This window comes from Hydra vulgaris, chromosome 01 (assembly GCF_038396675.1).
Source record: "Hydra vulgaris chromosome 01, alternate assembly HydraT2T_AEP".
Taxonomy (NCBI): Eukaryota; Metazoa; Cnidaria; class Hydrozoa; order Anthoathecata; family Hydridae; genus Hydra; species Hydra vulgaris.
Window position 1 is genome coordinate 40,041,465 of NC_088920.1, and position 20,365 is coordinate 40,061,829.

Here is a 20,365-nt window from a genome sequence, read left to right on the forward strand (position 1 = left end):
ACATTGGAAAACAACCTATTAATTGAATCGAAATTTGCTTTCCTATAATCTCGTTCAATAACTTCCTCATTTATAAAACTTTTCTTATCTGACAAAATTGTGTAACTTAAAACTAAGTGGGCTCTTTCAATATTTTAAAGAAATCGATGTGATTCAATTTGGAATAATCTATTCTCTTGTGTTGTTAATAATATGTCAAGAGTGTTAAGGCATTCATTGTTCGATAATTGAAAACGTTGGAAAAGAAATTTGTTTGAACAAATTAATGAATGAACCATTTAATGTTTGAAAAATTAATGTCCCCCATAATTATAATAATCTTATATTTATCAATGTAGGATCTTGCAGTATCAAATATGTTATTAAAGATTTCTATATCAACTATTTCATTTGGTCTTTACAGACATTCTAATAGGTAACTATCCTTACAGCTAACAAGTGCAACCCATATTTGCTCAATTTTGTTGGAGCTCAGAATTTTATCTTCCACTTGATAAGATATAAAGTTGTTATCTATGTATATTGCAACACCACTACCAATTCTGCCATCCTTATGATCTTTTATATACAAAAAGTAACCTTCTAAGTTTGTAATGGAAGTCTCTCTGAACCGATTTTCCGTTATGCTGATAATACACAGATTTACATTGCTACATAATACCTTGAACTCCTCTATTTTATTATTTAGCAAAGTTGCATTCATATATAAATACGTAACCTGGTCAATCAGCTTGTAGTTTCTTAAGTTTGACACTTTTGTTTCCACAGAAAGCCACAGATATCGAAATGTAGTATCAGCAGCAAGTTAAGATTTTAACTTATTTCTATCTTGTCTTAATTAAAAATCTAACATTCTCCCTGCTTTAGTAAGATCTGGTGAAATATACGCATTTCCAAGGTTACTAATATTCCTTAGTTTTTTGGAGATCTTTTAATTTTCTTTGTAATTTCCCGATTAGTTAAGCCTGTATCTTTGATATGCTTTGTTTACAGTTATTTCTTCATTCGTTAAATGGTTATCACGTCCCATTTCAAATTCAGGTATCAAAAACCAAATGTTAAAACTTTATGAGCACTGATTTCACAGTCTTTGTTTAACTTACAAATAATAATAAAAAATTAAGTCACAAATGTGTATCACCAGATCAAAATATACAAGTAAACTGAGAATAATTATTGATGAGGCTAATTCTATTTGATACCGCAAAATCAAGTATTATACATTTTATGGTTTTATCAAATGTACTGCAATTTAATTATTCTATATTATAATCTAAAGAGTTGATGTTGTAACAATTATATATGTGTGAATACAAAATTTGCTTACATTTGCAAAATATTGGATTAGAACATCGTGAAACTATTCTATTTTCTCCACTATAAAAGTAGAATATTATTGGCTTTCACGCAGAGATTTAAAGAAATTTAAATTCAAAAGCGATTTATGTTGAATAAAGATCTCAGCACAAGAAAGCAAATGATCATACTTTTATTTAAAAGATAATCTGTGACTATGACCCCTAATAACAAACTTAGTCAAAAACATTCTATATATTTTTAAAATCAGCCAAAAAACTGCTAAATTAGAAAAATCTATATAACAAAAACTCAAAAAACAAAAGCAAAAATTGCAAAAGTATTTTTTTAAGAAAAAGCTAATCGTGAAAGTGTGAAAAGCAATTGCATTTTGCAATCACAATACGCTTAATTTGAACCCTGAATGACCACACGCTGGATCACACGCTGTAGAGGAGTTTAATTGAGATATGACTTTAGCAATGAAAGCTGGAATGATTTGAATGTCTAACAATGGTTAACCTGTTTAATTGGAATGGAATTACAGGCCTTGTTATGAGAATTTTGTTGCATAATGGAAAAGCTTATTTCAAGTAAATATAACTTTGTTCAATATCCATATTTAGATTGTTAAAAGTTAAATTACTTCAGTTGCATATTTCAAAGTACCACATTCTAATTAAATTTAGTTTGAAACCACTCCTACCTTGGAAAAGCGTGCGGTTTTTTGCCTTGTATGTCCACGTATGAGTATTTTGTTTTAGACAACTTGGTCATGGTCATTTGCAAGTTTTTTTATATTAAGAGTTGTGGAAAAAACTAAGTTTTAAAAACAAAGAAAGCAAAACTAACAAAATAGGAAAATAAAATAAATTTAAATTAAAAAAAAAAGGAAAAAAAAAATTAAATAATTTATGTACTGTTTTTATTTTTATTTCTTAAGAGAGATTATTTTCAGCAACAAGAGATGTTATTTTCAGCAGCAAAATTAGATAATGCAAAGCACACACAAAAAAAAAAAAAAAAAGGTTTTAAGTTGACATTAAAAAGAATGATTTTCCTATATTTTATTTGTTTTTTTTAAAAAAAAACAAAAGCAAAAATTTAAATTGCTAAATATAAATTGTTTGTAAAATATACTTGTATAACTTGTATCATGTAACAAGAATATATTGTCCCTATATGAAAACATTTATGTAATGGATGGGTATAGCACTTTTATGTATAACTTTTTTTATTTAAGGAATTATATTTATTTGTTCAGAAGTATTTTCTAAGTATGGCGCACACACATATATACATAGTTTTTAAGCTTCAATTAGGCCATGCAGCCTACACATTTTTCACAATTTTTTTTTAACATCTTCACTTCCAACAAGGTTGCAAGCAACCACATTAGGAAGTTTCTGGAAGTTACTGGAAGAAAAAAGAAGTTACTAAAAGAAAAAAGATAAAGTTTATAGAGCAAGAAAACGATTGACATATGACTAAAAAAATTACAAGTTATATGAATCAAGTGAAGTTAGATGAAGGAAGTGAATTCAAAAGAAGTGATGTTCAAGGAAAAAACTAGACAAATAAGAATTTTTGCAGCACTTAGGAACAGTCACAGTAAAAGGATGAGACTTAATTGAATGACGAGTAACACGAGAATCAATTAGTAGATGGCACAAGAGAAGCTATCTCTTTAAAGCAGTGTCTCTTATAGTATTTATAGTAAAAAGAAACAACATTATGACGATATGATAATGGTTGAAGGTTGGCTGCAAGAGCAGGGTCCAACTATGTTAACATTGCGTTTTTGCACCTTATCTAACAGAGAAAGCACATCCTTAGGAGATACGCCCCAGATATGGCTAGAGTATTCTATACAAGGGCGAATTTTATTGATTTATAAAGATAAAGAGTAGAATCCTGAGTAAGAAAGTGGCGAGCACGATAAAGAGATGCAATCTTAGCGGTTGTTAATTTTGCAATGAATTTGATATATGGTTTTCAAAAAAGATCGGTTTTCAAGAAAGATTGGTTATCAAGTTAGAGTTAATCCTAAAAAATGTCACGAGATGCCTATTTTTAGATGCAATAGATGAGTAGATGTCATGATAACCTATTTTTTGAGATGAAATATAAGTTTTTGTGACCTGAGAATAGCGAGCTTTGCTGTTAGACAAAACCTTTATACAATGGTTTCTAGCAATAGTAAATAGTCTGTTTTCTGGAGAATTGTTTTGCTGATGTATATGAAAGTAATGGTTTCGATCGGAAATTGCAGCAGCACAATGAGACAAAAACCATCAAGAAGAGTGAGGCTTGACTTGGAATCATTGAGAGGGAATAAAAGATTATATGTCAGCCAATCCAAGAAGTTATGCAAGAAGCACATTGGCTAGCACGAAGGCAAAAGATTTCTACTCAGGGCCATCTCAAAGAAAATCATAGAAAGAGTCCCAATCAGCTTTTAGGTAGTTGTAAGAGGTATGATGATAGGCGGATTCTGATGATGAAGAAGAATGAGATAATAGTTTAAGAGAGATCAAACCGTGATCAGAAGCACCTAAGTGTGAATGTGGACAAACTGAGCACTGACTAGGATCAGAAACAAGACACAAGTCTAAGGAAGGTAAATGCTTTGGATTGTCTGGAAAGTGAGTTGGAAAGTTGATTGTTTGAGTTAGAGATTGAGAAAGGCAAAAGTTCCAGTGTCAGTGTGATGAGCATTAAAGTTACCCAACAACAATGGCTATTGGCTGATGGATAAACAGAGAGAGCTTGGTCAGTTTGATCAGAAATAATAACAAAAATATTGCAGTTGTTAGATGAAGGAGAGCGATATAGAACAAAGTAAAAGGCACTAGAGTGAAGTGGTGCTAAACAAAAGCACATAAAGGAATAGTCTGTGGATTTAAACCTAGTCTCCTGACAATCGGGTGAATCCTTACAAATGTAAATGACCAAACCAAGCATATGACTATTGGAGTCTTTACAAGTTAATGGAAGATAACCATCAACACTAAGATCACACTAAGATCACAAGATAAGACTTACTTGCTCTTTGTGAGACTAATTTAAGCCAAACTTAAATTAGTCTCACAAAGAGCAAGTAAGTCTGGTGAACTTTGCAAGAAATAAGATGCAACAGAAGAAAAGTTACTTTGAAGACCACGAATATTAGTGAAAGATAGATCTAAGCCTTAATTGTTTCATATGACCATTCTATTCCTGTAAGTTTTTTATCCCCAATCTTTTAGCGCTTCGTAATTATGGATACTTGTTGCTTTATAACATTAGTCTCTGTGCATTTAGTTCTCCCTTTTGGCTTACTATGTTATTGGCAAACAGATATTAATTATAACTATTATTAATTTGTTATGCAATTATTAATAGTAATTGTTATTAACTGTTTAAGTATATTTCATTAAAAACATAGCAGACCAAAAATGAAGGGGAAAGCAAAACAAACAAAAATTTGGGAAGTGGTAGGATTTGAACTATGGACATTCAGTGCATACAGTGTATACAAGTGCATACACCTTAACCTATTATTATTCATTTGAAGTATTTACCTTTATAAAATATATCTTAAAATTAAATAATATTGTTATTAAAAAAGTTATTAATAATATTTAAATACATTGTTTGAAAATAAAAACTCCTAAATGTTCATAACTTATGCTTATTTAAACTCATACTATTTATTTCTTAAAATGTAACATAACATTTTTGTCTTATATTTTGCTTTCTTGCAATTTAATTTTTTTTTTAATTAAGGGCTAATTGTTTATGGTTGAATTTCTTAGTGGTAAAAAAAACTAGCAACAATTTTTTTTCAGCATTTTGGCTTTAACGAAATCTCATAATTTTGTTAATCATTTCTAATCAAGCTTCATTCTGAGATCAATCTAAAAATGATGATAATGAAAAAACTTTTGTTAAAAAGCAATTTCAAAACTAAAAAAGTCATCTTTTCATAAATTTTTTACATAAAGTTAATTTAAAAGATTCTATAAAATAATTTTGCCTACAGGCTTGATTAAGGTTTATCTGGCAATGCATTTAAATACAGTTATAATTGGGTTAAGCATTTTTGTATATTAGCACTTTCATAACAGGATGAAAAAGGTTTATTAACTTGAAACTATAAATAATAAATAATAACAAATAAATTAATTAATAAAAAATTAATTTAAAAAATAAATAAACAAAATCATTAAATGTAAAACTAACATAAAAAAGTTGCTAAAATTAAATTTGATAAAATGTATTTTCTTTAACATGCTTAAAATTTTTAAAAAGTTAAAAAAAATGTTGAAGTTTTAAATTTAAAAAAAATTTTTTTTAGTTAAATTTAATAAAATAATTTTAAATTAAACTTTTTTAAAAATGAAAAGTAGAAAAAAATTTATTTAACTTTAAAGTTTTTTTTTCTTTTCACAATTGCAGTGAAAATGTTTTTTTACAACAATTTATAACTGCCTAATGTTTCCTGCATATACCATTTTAAAAGACTGTTTAAATATTCTAATTGAAATAAGTTTTAACGTAATAAAATGGCTTAAGACGTAGGTGAAATCGCTATTTTGTACATAAAATTCGAATGGTGTTGCACTTCTTAACAAGTACTGGAATTAGAAGGAAAATTCTTTGGAAATAGTTCTTCCTTATTCTTTGGAGAGGTAATTAGATCAGTTCCATGGGTGAGAGATGGATTGTTAACAAATGTAGGTCACCTTTGTTAATAAAACTGTTTAAGATATTCCAAAAACCTCTAAAGCCTAACTTCTGAGATAAGATACGAGATTTAGTGAACTGGGAATTAGCATCAGACAACACCTTTTTACATTGATTTTTTGCAATAATAAATAGGCATTTGTTTTCAAGAGAATTGTTCTTTTGAAAAAGATAAAAAATAGTTATGATTAGATTATAGCAGCACAAGAAGGTGAAAACCATGGAGTAGAATGAGGCTTGACTTGGAACCGACGAGAAGAAATAAAAATTTCCATTTCTGGATCCAGGAGGTTGCGTAGCAGCTGCATTTATCAGCGGAGAGAGACCTCAGAGACATCAACCCAAGAACTGTCACAAAGAAAATCACAAAAAGAATCCCAGTCAGCTTTAGGGTATTAATAAGTAGTGATAATGATAATGAGGGGGTGAATTCGAAGTACAAGTACGGGGTTGGAGATTAATAGAGATCAATGCATGGTTTGAACTATCTAAAGGAGGAAAAGGAAAAACTGAACTTAAGCTAGGGTCAGAGACAAGACACAAATCAAGAAGTGAAGATAAGTGCTTAGGATTGTTGGGAAAAGGAGTCACTAAGTTAACTATCTTAGTAAGAGATTGAGATGCAGAAGTATAACACTAAACCAAGTATGTGACTATGAAAGTCTTTGCGAATCAAAAGATTCATCAATACTGAGTTCTGAAGAAGCAACAGCCAAGTATAAATTTGTCTCACAAATAGCAAGCAAGTCTTGAGAATTTTGTAAAAGATATGATTCAACTGATGGCATAGTACTTCGAAAACTGAATGTATGTGAAAAATATATTAAGTGGTATTACGGTTTGTTGGTGGTATATTTCTTTAGGCATAATAAGTTTAAAGAGAATTTGACTCATCCATAGATGTTTATTAACCCAAAGTTGTAACTTAAGGCTCCTTATGTGGCCTTGACAGCATACACCAAAAACATTACCAGGAATACCATCCATGCGCAACATAGCATTGTTAGTACTTTGATATTTTACAGCTATTGATGGAATCAGCCTCTCTGAGAGCTTCCACAAAGTTTGAGAAACCTTACTACCAGCTGCCAGAACAATTAAACTGAGTTTTATAGCTGTACCTGGGCAGCTGGGCATGGGGCAGGTAGTACTGGGTTACATAATGCCAATAGCAGGGTAATCGTTATTATCTTGAATCTGAACTGACCTGGAGTAGTTAAAAGAAGTTACTTCCTGTAAGCAGCATTTTAACGGGATCCCAAAGTGCCAAGACATGTTGTGTCCGTATTAAAGAGAATGATAAAAAAAAAATGTTTGGGTTGAATTTTTTTTTGAGTAAAACAAAATAATAAAGTATACCAAGAAAAACGAACTTTGTTGTTTTACTCGAACCTTGCCGCCTCCATGTTAGCCAATTGCTTTAAGTCTTTAAAATTTATGCCACAATCTACAGACTTAGTAATTTATTCAAGCATGTTTAATTCCAAAGAGTTATAATAAATGATATCATTGTAGAGTTTTAATAAAAAATCAAAAAATTCTTTTTTTTTTTCATTAAAGATTACTAAAGAATTTGTTTAGTTATTATTATATAAAATTTTTTTTTTCATCAAAATTTACTATAGAATTTCTTTAGTTTTTTATTTTCTAAACTTCGCGAAGTTTGCATTAAAAATATGAATAAAATATTTCAGATTTTTTAAGCTTGTCTATTGCTATAAATTACTTTTGTGTTATTCTTCTGTATAGCTATAAATTACTTTTATGTTATTCTTGTGTATTGCTATAAATTACTTTTGCGTTATTCTTTTGTATTGCTATAAATTACTTTTGTGTTATTTTTGTGTATTGCTATAAATTGCTTTTGTGTTATTCTTGTGTATTGCTATAAATTACTTTTGTGTTATTCTTGTGTATTGCTATAAATTACTTTTGTGTTATTCTTGTGTATTGCTATAAATTGCTTTTGTGTTATTCTTGTGTATTGCTATAAATTACTTTTGTGTTATTCTTGTGTATTGCTATAAATTACTTTTGTGTTATTCTTGTGTATTGCTATAAATTACTTTTGTGTAATTGTTAAATGATTATTATTCTTATTAAGGTTCTGTTAAAAAACTTATTTTGTGTTACTTAACCTTATGAAAGTTTAATTAACAGGATTTATTTGCTAAGTTTTTCATTGGGTACAAATATTCCCAAAATTCTTAATCTATATAACATGTGTTGCTTATTTTATTATATTAGGATTTTTTTTAAAAAAAGAATTCTAAAATGACATCATATACTAAAACTCTTTGGAATTTATAGGGCTTGAATAAATTATAAAATCTATAGATTGTGGGGTGTATTTTAAAGATGTACAGCAACATGCTAACATGGAGACAGCAAGCTTCGAGTAAAACAACAATGTTAGTTATTCTTGGTATAAATTTATTATTTTGTTTTGCTCAAAAAAATTTAGCCCAAACATTTTTTTTAAACATTCTCTTTAATATGAACTCAACTTTTCTTGGGACTATGGGCAAGTTTTGTCCCAGAAAATACCTGATAGTAGATAATTTTTTGTTTTCTGAGTCCACTGTTTTCAGAATAAGTTTTAAATGGTTGCTTTTTTTTTTTTACGCTAAGTATGCTACAGTTCATCCTCACAATTATTTAAAAAAAAAATTATGATAACAGACAAAGTTTGAGTAAAGTAGTGTAATGTAAGTACTTTTAAAAATAAACATAACAGTTGCAAAATTAACTACAACAATAATAATTACTATTTATTATTACTATTTCAGAATCACTATAGTTACAAACACTATTAATAAGGCAACTATAACAAAGATATATTAATGATAATAAATTTAAAAATATTATATAATAAAAAATATTTATGTTTATATTTTGACCCTAAACAATGTAACAATAGCTTAAATTAGAGGAGAACATGGAATAGTAATTTGAGATCAGAATACGTTGGAATTATAGTGTTGACATAACTGAGCCACAAGGCGGTAAAGGCTTATTTAAGCATTGTGATTAGACTTTAAAACCTGATGTTTGTATGCTATTGCAGTTTAGTTTTTAATTTAAGCTTGAACTAATGTATTTATATTTTCATGTAAAAACATAATTATTCAGAATAAAATTAAATTTTTGAATTTATAACCAAAAAAACATAAAACTTTTATAGTCATTACAGAGGTTTTTAACTTTTGTTAATTTTATATTGAAAAATTTAACAACTTTTTTGCAAAGTTTAAACAATTTAGAATCTTTATTGTGAAAATAGAGTAAACAATTTCTGGTTATTTAAAATTTTATTGAAAGTTATAAATTCGCTCTAACTTTCTTGGATAATAAATGTTTTTAAAAATTCAATATTTTTTTTGACCAAAATGGTAATTTCATGGCAATGTGAAATATCTTTTTTAAATGGTACATCTAAAGAGTATAGTGGGCCTAGAAATAAAATTAGAGGGAAAAGGTGGCCTAAAGGTTTGCATCTTCTTCAAATGGTGCACCTAAAGAATATAGTGGGCCTAGTAGTAAAATTTGGGGGAGAAGGTGGCCTAAAGGTTTGCATATTAATGCTAAAAATGATCTTGTTTCAATTATAATTTTAACAATTTTGAACTAAAAAAAATTAAGCTTTGTTATGGAGTTGAAGATTAGTTGACTTGACGTTAACTTTTAAAAGAATAGATATTGAAGAAAATTCACTTCTACATTTAAGCAAAGTGATCTACTAACTTTTTAAGCATTTATTAAATGGTTTCCTTATTTTCACACGTATTTTTTTAAATGCTGTAACTAACACACGTTTAAAAAAATTAAAACCACATGTTATCAGGTTTATATTTAAATAACATATTTAAAGCTTAAATAGTCTACTTTACTTATATAGTTTACTTTATTTAGTTTCCTTTAAACTTAGTTATTCTAAGTTTAAAGGTCAAGTCACTTAAAATCATATTAAAATTTCATTTATCTAAAATTTTAACAAAGATTTTGCAAAAATCCCAAGGTTTTGCAAAAATGCAACTTTGTTCACTTGAAATCTCAAAAAAGTTATTTTTAGGTCACCTAAAATCTCAACAACATGCAATTTATTTGTAAAAGTGAATGGAATAACTCATCACCTTATTGGTAGCTATGATGGAAAAATGATGCAGGTAATGCATAATAATCAAAAAAAATTTTGTTTTTGGTTTAATAGACTTCGTTTTTTACATTTCTATATTATAGGTAACTGTTGATGGAAAACGCAATGTCACATTTAACAGTGATTCAAATACTTCTTCAATACTTTTTGAAGCTGAAGTTAATGGCACACCAGTTATTTACCAGGTATTTTTCTTATGAAATAAAATAGCAATTTTATAAAGAATATAAACTTTAGAAAAAGAAAATACCCTTTCTGGCTCTATGCACGTTGTTTTATTCGTCATTAAAAAATCAAACTTTCTGATCAAGACTATAATTTAGAAGTAAGAGTTTTGCCTAATCTTGACAAAGAATTTCTGGTTGTTTCTAGAAAACCTTTTTCTAGGGCTTTATTTAGTTGCTCACTAATAGTTATCAGTACTTCATTATCTGCACTTTTTTGATATTTCATCATCTTCTTCACTTACTAAATCTTTAATGTTTCCGAGAATTTTGTAGGGTGGTTTAAATTTGTTACATTTAATATATTTAGAAATTATAACATTTTTTTATTTTTAAAGTTTGAAGATGTTTCAAAAATTCCCCTATGGGCATTAATTTGTTTTCTCTGTAATGTAGATAGTGCAGTAGACTACTTAGTTTAGTTTTTCGCTCTTTGATTCATTAGAGGCATTTAATTTGATTCATTTCTCTTTGATTCATTCAGAGGCATTAAAATGTTGACAACTTCTTATAGTATTCAGTTCATTTAATTTAGTTGACATGAACTCTAACACAATGTCAGCAGTTATAAAGTTTGCATCATGTCGACAAAGCGCTTTTACTGCTGGTTTAACTGGAATTAGCATGTTTACTAGTTAACTCGTTAAAAATCATACAAACAGTTTTTTTTTCTCACTATAACAAAAGTTACAAATAAAATCTTAGTTCCTATTTAAAAAATAATTTTTATTGTTTTTTTCAAATATGAACTAAATTTTATTTTGAAAAAGATATTTTTTTCATAAAACGTAAAAAAATATTTGTTTATTTTCTAATAATTTTACAGTTGGTTTTTGGTTATTTTATTAACTGTTAATAAATGTTTTCTTATTTATTTTGTGAACTCTTTTTAATGTTTTTAAACAATAAAGTTTTTTTTTATTATTTATCAGTTACAGATAACATATTCGTGATCATAATTTATTTTCATAAATTTAACGAACGTCATTAAAACTTTACGTTATTGAATTAACAATAAACAAAATATCTTATTAATAAAATATTTACATCAAAATATATAGTGCTTATTTTAAAATATTAAGACAAAAAATAATTTTTATATTTAAAAGGAATTTATATATTTAATTCCTTAAGATAAAACTTAAAACACTTTTTTTTTTTTAACTAATTTTTAACAACAACAACAAAATTATTAAACAAACTGTTTCTTTAACAAAAAATCTATAAGTTTACAATTGCAGTTAAATGCTTTTACTTAAGGCTTTATTTCTTCTGAATAAACGTCACGTTAACGACATCAAAAGATAATTTAAATATTCTAAAAGACAAAAATTTTTTGCGTAGCGCAAAACTGCTGAATGTGTAGGCAAATCACTTTTTTGCAGGCAAAATGCGAGCTGCGTAACGCTTCTTAACAAGGCCTGCATTGTCCCTACAATCCTTACTATACTTAAATTCTAAAAATTGTCTGTTGTTTAAATTGATATTTAAATAACGGATGTTTCAAATCGACGTCCACTCATCAAAAAAAATCGGAAACTTAGTTCCACTGCTAATTTTTTGTTTTAATTCATTCCTTATAACATTCTTTATATTGTTAGGGAAATTTAGTACCACTTTTTAAAAAGTGTTTGGAGACTTAGGTATGTTGAATAATTGCTTTATAGCCTAGCACGTTTATCAATAGAAGTACATATAACGTTAAAAGAAATACCATCTTTAGCTGTTAATCTTGCAAGTACCTCGACAAACTGTCTTTATATTCGATAAAAAATATACACTAATTTTACTTTTTTTTTACTCTGTGGTTCTTCTTCTGATGTCGGAGAACGTGCTAGTTCTGTTTTTAAATTTATTTTATGTAACTGAAGTAGATGCAAATGAAGAGCTTTTGTTGATCTGCCAGTAAATTTCAATATTAATTTGCAATGACTTAGTTTACACATTGCTGTTTCACAGAAAATGTTTCCATATAGGGGTTTTGCTGTAAAACTCTATAAAATTTGACATGGTATCCTAATTTGACGAATCAAAGAAAATATAAGAATTTATTAACTATTTTAACTTTCTTATTAAGTTGAATTTTTAAAGTTCAATAAATTTAAATAAATATATTATTACACAAACCACCTTTGCTGATGATTTTTTTCCTGATGTATTTATGATATGATACAAAACATTACAGTGTAAAACTATAACCAAAATGTAATCAATTTTAATTTATCGTTTTAAAATAATTATCGCTTTTTATCTAATATAAAAAAAGGCCAGTGTAAAAGCTTATTGCCAGTGTTGCTTGCCCTATCCGTTTTAAACAGGCGATTCACAGCTCATGCACTCATTTATTCTAAAAGTTTTATTAAGTCTAAAAAAATGTATACTTAGCAGTGTACTCTTAAAAAAAATGCATACTTAGCAGTATGGATGAAAATTTTCTGGAAAATTTATAGAAATTTTGGAAATTTTCAAAAAAAAAAAAGTTATTTTATAATTAGTGGGTAAGTTTTTATGTATTCGAAAGGTAGTTGTTATGGACAATTTTATGGTAAAATATTGTATAATGAATTATAAAAATTTTAGAAAGCCACTTGAAAAACATTTTTTTGATACTTTTTTGAGTTTTTTTATTGCAACTTCAAGCAGCAACTATGATAATTTGTTTTATTTATAATTAATGGGTAAGTTTTTATGTATTCGAAAGGTAGTTGTTATGGACAATTTTATGGTAAAATATTGTATAATGAATTATAAAAATTTTAGAAAGCCACTTGAAAAACACTTTTTTTGATACTTTTTTGAGTTTTTTTATTGCAACTTCAAGCAGCAACTATGATAATGTGTTTTCAAAATTTTCTAAAATTATTTTTTCCTTTTATTTGCTTAGCATAAATTCAGTGCGAGTAAGCTTAAGGCTAAACATTATTTACACCCCCATGCCTAAAGGGGAGGGGTATTTTTCAACTTAATGTCTATTAAGTTGAAAAATGAAAACTGTAAAGTTGTATATAAAACGACTTGATTGAATTGTAAAATACAGTATGTTACAATTTGTACTTGATTTAACAGCATTGATTAATGGAAGACAAAAAGTAAAGAAACATTTTTTCTAAATTTGAACTTTTTAAAAATATAGTTAGCAATAAAAATAAAGAATTATTTTGAGGTCATAAGCTAAGTTTAAGTAAGTGCTTTTAAGACTTGAGTCTCACTCACCACAACCTTGCTAGAGCACTTTTTACTTACTTTTACTGAAACAATAAATTAAAATATTATGTTTTAAATGTGTACTGTATTTTTCAACCAATAGTGTGCGATTTGTGGGTGTGTTTTATAAGTATAATACAAAGCAAATTAATTTATTATTATTTTACTGAATATTCAGATCAAATGTATTTTCAAATGTTATTTTTAGGTAGGTTATTATCACACAGTTAGTGCATTTATAACATGTATCTTTTGTAAAAATGTTTAAAAATACAATTTTTATACATAAAAATCTTCTTATTTTTCTTTAAATTTTGTGTTTAATTTTTTTTAATGCAATCTTTACAAAATAAAAATCTTTTTTCTCTAAAACACTCTACAAAAATACACAATAAAATTTGTTAATCTAAAGAAAATTTTATTATTTGTCTTTTGTGAATATTTTACACCGTTGAGGTGAAGTAAAAGCTAGAAATATGTTATATATAAGCTCAAAAGACAGGCTAACTGGGAAAACATCAAGTAATTGAGTGTTGATTGCTTTTTTAAAAAAATGTGTGAACCTTAAATTAATAAACTTGTTTATAAAAATTTAACTAAAAGTTGTGTAAAGCATTTTTTGCTTGTGGGTCTTTATTATTTTATATTTTTGGTTGATATATTTAAAGAGTACCCAAATGCTTCAATGATAAAACAGATATTTTTGAAACAAAGAAATGAATTTTTTAAAAGTAAGTTTATTGAAAATTTCCAGAAATTTTGAGCAAAATCTGCAGCAACATTTCAACCCTACTTAGCAGTATACTCTAAAAAAAATACTCTAAAATACTCTTATATAAAAGAGCAATATATTGATTATAAACTATTGTTTATAAAAATAAGAGTTCACTGTATTTTTTTTATAGAGAAAATTATTTATATCTAAATTGATCATTTTAGGCGCACTAACACGATTATTATTTGTAGTATGTGTAGGTTTAAATAAGCTAAGTAGGATTCAATGAATTGAAAATAAAGAAACCATGCTATAAAACATGCTTGAGTTTTTTTTATACGCTTACTGCATTGCATGCAAACATAAAGCATCACGTTCAATAAAATTAAAACATTTATATAGACACAAGTTTTTAAAGGCATTTTTTTTGGCATATGGGTTGATTAAAAAGCTCCATTTTTTAATCGTATAATTGAGCCATAACTGATTACATAAATGAGTTTAATTAATTATATAAATTTATAATTATTTGTATAAATCTATAACAATATAATATAAATGTATAATTTATATATGAAACTATTAGAATTTGTATAATAAATAGGATTGGTTACATGTTCACTAATTTTTTTATTTTATTCAAGTAATAATTCTATTGAGTAATTCCACATCAAATCACCCAGTCCATTGAACCATGAGTCTTTTTTTTTGTTTTTTATTTTGACACTTGATTCCTATCAATAAAATAATATCGCATGCAAAATTTTAGCCTAAAATGTTAAGTGGTTGACAAGATACTGCAATTTTTAATTATGACCTGGTTTCCCAAATGACCTGGTATTTATAACATTCTGAAAAAATGTTATCCTTAAAACAAAAAAGAAATAAAAATGGTAAAAAAATGAAAATAAACATTATAATGTTTTTTTGATGCTGAATTCAATAAATGTACTTGAAATGGTGAAATAATAACGGAACATGCTTTAAAATTAATAAAACAACTTATATAACTTAAAAACAACAAATAATATAACTTAACTTTTTGGCCCAATATCTCAAAACACTCCAAAACATATAGAAGTTTAATTTCAAAGATATTTTTTCAAGAAATTCCTTTAAAATATTTGTAAAACAAAAATAAATTAATTGTAATTTAAAAAGTTACTTAAATAAACAAGATTTTCAAAGGTGTCGAAAATGTAAGTTATTTTGACTGTGTTTGTATTAGGTCATGGTATTGTTGCCAGTTTACTTGTACTTCTTCCATTTCAGCATTTTCAAACACATAGTTTCTTTTAGAACTAGAACAAGGTTGTAGGGCATGCAGTTTTTTCATTATGTTGGTTTGGGAATAAAACAGTAGTCGTCTCTTTCAGGCCAGTTAAAATAGGTTGATGGACCTTTTGGGTGGAGAAACATAACTTTAGCGTCAACTTAATCTAGGTTGATTTCAGTTACAATGCCACCACTTATCATCATAGACTACTGCCACATAACCTCCTTAAGTGACAATATCAGGTTGAAATCTATCTTCTTTCTTTTTAAGATGGTGGACTATTGTATAGATAGTGTCTGTACTACACCTCTTTGCCCCAACCTTGTTATCTCCAAGATCTATAAATTGATAAAAGCTTTGTAAGAATTGTCACAGGTAGAGTTGTCACACCAGCGTACCTTTCTTTTTGCTCTTCATGTCGCAGCTGTAAGTCCAATCCCTTTATGCAAATGAAGTTAACAACCTTGATTTTCTCAATACAAAGTTCATACATTACTTCTGATGTGAGAGTTTGGTTTCTGTATGGTTGTTTTACTTTTTACATTACCACCGATCCCATTGCATGGTGACTTCTGTGGGACATGACAAATAAAGTTCCATTCAACTTTAAGGGCAAGTTTGCTCTCTAAATGGCTTAGATTGTAAAAGTTTTTACAATTTATTGTACTGTCCTGCGCAACCATCAGTAAATAAATGTAATTTAAACAGATTGGGAAATTTTGTTTTTAATATTGGTATGATTAATTAAAATATTTTGTACACATAAGTTAGTTGCAATGTTGTCAGATATAAAATAGTAAGAAATGTTTCAGTACACCTTTATCATCTTTATAGTATATTACTAATGGATGTAAAGAACATTATTGGGTGTTTCAGTGATAGCTCCGTATTTCATCTTGAACTACAAAAGCATAATTTTCATCAAATTTTCCAATAATGATAATGTCTGATTGATCCATATTTTATTTTAGTTGGTAGTTAAGGTACTGTTATTTAGAGTGGGCAATAAAAGAATGAGCTTGTAGCTTTTCAAAGCAAGACACTAATAGTTAAGTAAACATTGGATCATCTGCTGTTTAACTCAATAGTGTTGTACAATCTGTAGTTTGTTTTTGCTTGTAGTTTCATTTTGCTTTGAATGATGAAATTAGAAAATCCTCATTTTGTTCACCCTGACTTAGCTTTTCTTTTTTAAGATCTTCTTTTCTGGCAATCTTATGTTTACAAGGTTTGCAAAGTTTCTTCTTGAGAGCAATATTCAAACTATTTCATGACATTCTCAGCATGATATTACTCTTATCGTAACTACGCCAAGATTTTCTAAAAGTAATTGTTTAAAGCTTATCTGCACCATTGTTTAAAATTTTGTTTTATGTTTTGAAAAACACAAATTAAAAAAGTATATATAATTAAATATTTAAATTTTACATCTACTTGTGATTTTCTTTGTATGTTTATTGAATGGATCATAACAAGCTTGTAACAATAAACTATCAGACTTTACATATTGTTAAGTCTGATTGTTAAGTTCAATGTTACAGTGTAATTATTTTTTCTTCATTGCCTTCAATAACATCTTGTTGGCCTTTACATGCATCAATATCAAGTTTCAATAACATCTTGTTGGCCTTCACATGCATCTGATGTCATTAAACAAGTCTTAAAAAGATAAATTACTTGGTATAAATGTTTTTCCTTAAAAAAAAAGAATTCTTCTTTCCTACTTATTTTCAGTAAAAAAAAATGTTTTTAATATAGAAATAATTCAAACCTTTATTAGAATCCTTCTGTGGAATAATGTTTTTCACTGGTAAATATTGTTTATTTTATTTATAGATGTATTTATATATATACAGTTTATATACATATATATTTATATATATATATAATATATATATATAATATATATATATAATGTATATATATAATATATATATAATATATATATATTATATATATATATATATATATATATATATATATATATATATATATATATATATATATATATATATATATATATATATTAAATTGGTAATTGGTAATTTGTTAAAATTCAAATACAATTTTACCAATAAATAAATTTTTAAAATAAAACTGAACTTTTTATAAACTAATTTTTATAAAATTTTACAAAGTATAGTAGTCAAAATATTAAAAACAAATGCACATCAATATTACATTCAGTTTTTATATAAAAACAAAATGGGATGTTTTTTTCAGTTGTTAAGATTATCTAATTAAGACTTACTTAAAAAAGTGTTGTTTTTTTTTTTATTAAGGAGACTATAAACCAAATTTAATACTTTACAGAATTCTATTTGCAAGTTTTTTAAATAGCTTTTTTTTTTTTAAATAACTTATTAAAAATATGATATATTTTCGAAATTAAATATATATTGTTCAGATATAAAATATAAAATTGTATTGTTCAGATGTTTTTCCAGTTAGATATTTTGTGCCTAGTAAGATAATAAGCAACTGAAAATATTAACAGTAAAGAAAAAAATATTTTATAGAGGTGTTTTAAAATATTGGGACCCAGAGTAGGTTTATGTTAGTTGTTTTATTAACTTTTAAGCAATTTCCTCTAATATTTCAGCATTTTAAGTACATTTATTGAATTCAGCATAAAAAATACAACATTATAAATGTTCATTTTCATATTTTTCCCCATGTTAATTCTTATTTTATTAAGGAAAACGTTTTTTCAAAGTATTATGAAAAGTTTTTGGAAAAACATTTTGGGAAACCAGATCAATATAAAAATTATGCTAAAATTATGCTGAGTTAACTTTTCTTTGTAAGATGCAACAGCCAAAAAAAATTTTTAAAAATTTGAGGACCCATTTGAGTTTCAAAATTTCCTAAATTTTGTGTGATTTGATGCAAAATATATCCTCTCTGGAAACATTAGGGTTCTTGCAGCTAGTGTTATTGTAAGTTATAAAAATGTCCCTGCCATTAGCCATCTTTTTTTTTATTTTGCTGTATCAAGTATTCTTAATGGCTGAAAGTGATCGCATGAAAAAGTTATTTTTGTTACTCATAGGTTAATTGAGATAGAGCCTCCCTATTTTAATATTAGGAGTTACACTTTTATAAATCTAAGCCTGTTATAAAATCTAAACCACACATTATGGAGATAAAACTAAAACACAAATGTTTTTTCTGCAATTATTTCATAATTTAATCTCAAATATAGTTTAAAATTTTCATAGAAAGGTACATAACAAGTGCAAAAACTCAATTCTACCAAAAAGTGGAGATTTAACCTTTATTATTCTCATGTCACAAATTATTACTTTAAATAATGATTTAACAATAATTTGATACAAATAATTAAGCATTATATTAATAAATTGTTGCAAAGTTTTTTTTTTTTTTTTTTAAAAAAAAAATAAAAAAAAATAAGCTTTCAATTAGGTTCTTTACAACAATATTTTTTCTCCATCAGCATTTTTGTTTAAAGCTCTGTGAAAAGAGGCACAAACGAGCTCTGGTTTCCTAGCCCTGGTTTAAATTTGATTTATTGTTGTTTAAATAATTATCCTTTCATATTTAAATGTTTATCTTTTTATGTTTAAATATTTATTTATTCATTTTTAACTAATTACCTTTTCATGTTTAAATGTTTATCTTTTCATGTTTATATGTTTAAATTTTTAATGTTTAAATGGTTATTTTTTTTCATTTTTAAATGGTTATTTTTTCATATTTAAATGGCTATTTTTTCGTAAATGCTTTCCTTTTAATGTTTAAATGTTTATCGATTTCATGTTATGATCTCATATTATACAACTTGTATTATCTATACAATTTGTATTTGTTACTTATTATTACTTACTTATTTGTTACTTGTATTTAAAATCCTCTAAATGTATAGAATACTTTTTACAAAGCTTATGTTTAGATGATTTATTATATTGCTTTACATTTTAGACTTTGGAAAGAAAAGGGCAATCTTATAAAATTCAGCTATGCGGAACACTAGTGAGTTACTAATTATTCTGTCAGTGTCTGACCATTGTTTTAAATTTTAACTTGGTTTTTCTTTAATGTATAAACACTTTTTAAAAAATTGAATTGAATCAAATTAAAGTATTTATATAGAATACATTGTTTTAAAGATTATATTCAGAGTTGTTGAAAAATCTCCAAAACTTCAAAGAGCTTTTGGATACCAAAATAAGAATGAATGTAAAGAGTTTAAATAAACAATTTAGTAAGACAATCATAATTTAAGTGATGGTTCGGTCATCCTAATGATGCATTTGTTACATTTTTCTGTCTTAATTCTGCATCTAATAACTTAATAACAAACCAGGAATACAATATCAAAATAACAGTATCAGATTTATTACAAAACCATTTTTTTTGCATTGGGTATTGGGAAAAAAAACATTTTTTCTATAATTGTTTTTAATTGACTCTGTATTGCATTTTAAAATGTATCATAAGACACCTTGTAAATGTTTTTAATTTTCACTTATTTGTGCAAAATTACTAATGAATACAAAAGTAATTTTTTTTTAGAAATTTAAAGACTAACATGGTTTGGGTACCATTAGGAGGAAAGGGGTTTGCTAAAGATTCAGGAATTATGATAATAATCTTTAAAAAAAGAATTTTACTAGAACATTTTTGTTAATATGGGGGTTAAAATAGGTGCCAAGCATCAGCGCTCGCTCCACCTCCCCCCTCTCATTCCGCATCCTCTACCCAGCTTTACTTTGAAACTTATCTAGGGGGGACAACCAACCTTT

General features: G+C 26.6%; 1 protein-coding gene across 1 annotated transcript in view; it reads left to right on the top strand.

The window, feature by feature from the left end:
* LOC100202416 (propionyl-CoA carboxylase alpha chain, mitochondrial) overlaps nt 1-20,365 on the top strand; it is a 92,693-nt gene that overhangs the window by 54,611 nt on the left and 17,717 nt on the right. The window contains exons 16-18 of the mRNA XM_065788153.1: nt 10,097-10,190; nt 10,264-10,365; nt 19,542-19,592. Coding sequence (XP_065644225.1) covers nt 10,097-10,190; nt 10,264-10,365; nt 19,542-19,592 — 247 coding nt within the window. The remainder of the gene's footprint in view (nt 1-10,096; nt 10,191-10,263; nt 10,366-19,541; nt 19,593-20,365) is intronic.